Genomic DNA, 381 nt, shown 5'->3' with positions numbered 1-381 from the left:
CGTTGTAGCGCCGGCGCAGCTTCCCCATGGCGCCGGCAGCCGCGCCGATCCCGCCACGGACCCCGCGGCTCGGATCCCAGGCCCAGCCCACGTGGGGTCCCAGACCCGGATCCGCCCGCGAGACTTCCGGGGTCCGCTCTCGCGAGACTTGCGCTCGCCGCGGCGGGGGCGGAGCTTGGGGGCGGGGCCTCGCACGGCGAAGTCGGCATGAGGCGTGGTCTATTTAAATGAGGAGGGCGGGACTCGCAGTGCTCGTTGCCTAGTAAGAAAGCATAAAATATTTCCATCCCAGACAAAAGATCTAAAAGAAGAAAGCGTTTATTAGCTTAAAGCGCTCATTACCGCGTCAGGTCGGCCGAGGTGCTCTCGGAAGTAATGCAT

The 381-nt window shown here is 63.3% G+C and overlaps 1 protein-coding gene across 1 annotated transcript in view; it reads right to left on the bottom strand.

Moving 5' to 3' along the window:
- Dhx37 (DEAH (Asp-Glu-Ala-His) box polypeptide 37) overlaps window positions 1-381 on the bottom strand; it is a 19,718-nt gene extending 19,337 nt beyond the window's left edge. The window contains exons 1-2 of the mRNA XM_013023046.1: window positions 343-381; window positions 12-219 (exon numbers count right to left, since the gene is read on the bottom strand). Of these exons, the coding sequence (XP_012878500.1) occupies window positions 12-219; window positions 343-381 (247 nt within the window). The remainder of the gene's footprint in view (window positions 1-11; window positions 220-342) is intronic.

Source organism: Dipodomys ordii, unplaced genomic scaffold, assembly GCF_000151885.1.
Source record: "Dipodomys ordii isolate 6190 unplaced genomic scaffold, Dord_2.0 Scaffold66, whole genome shotgun sequence".
NCBI lineage: Eukaryota > Metazoa > Chordata > Mammalia > Rodentia > Heteromyidae > Dipodomys > Dipodomys ordii.
This window is presented reverse-complemented; position numbering and strand designations above follow the sequence as displayed.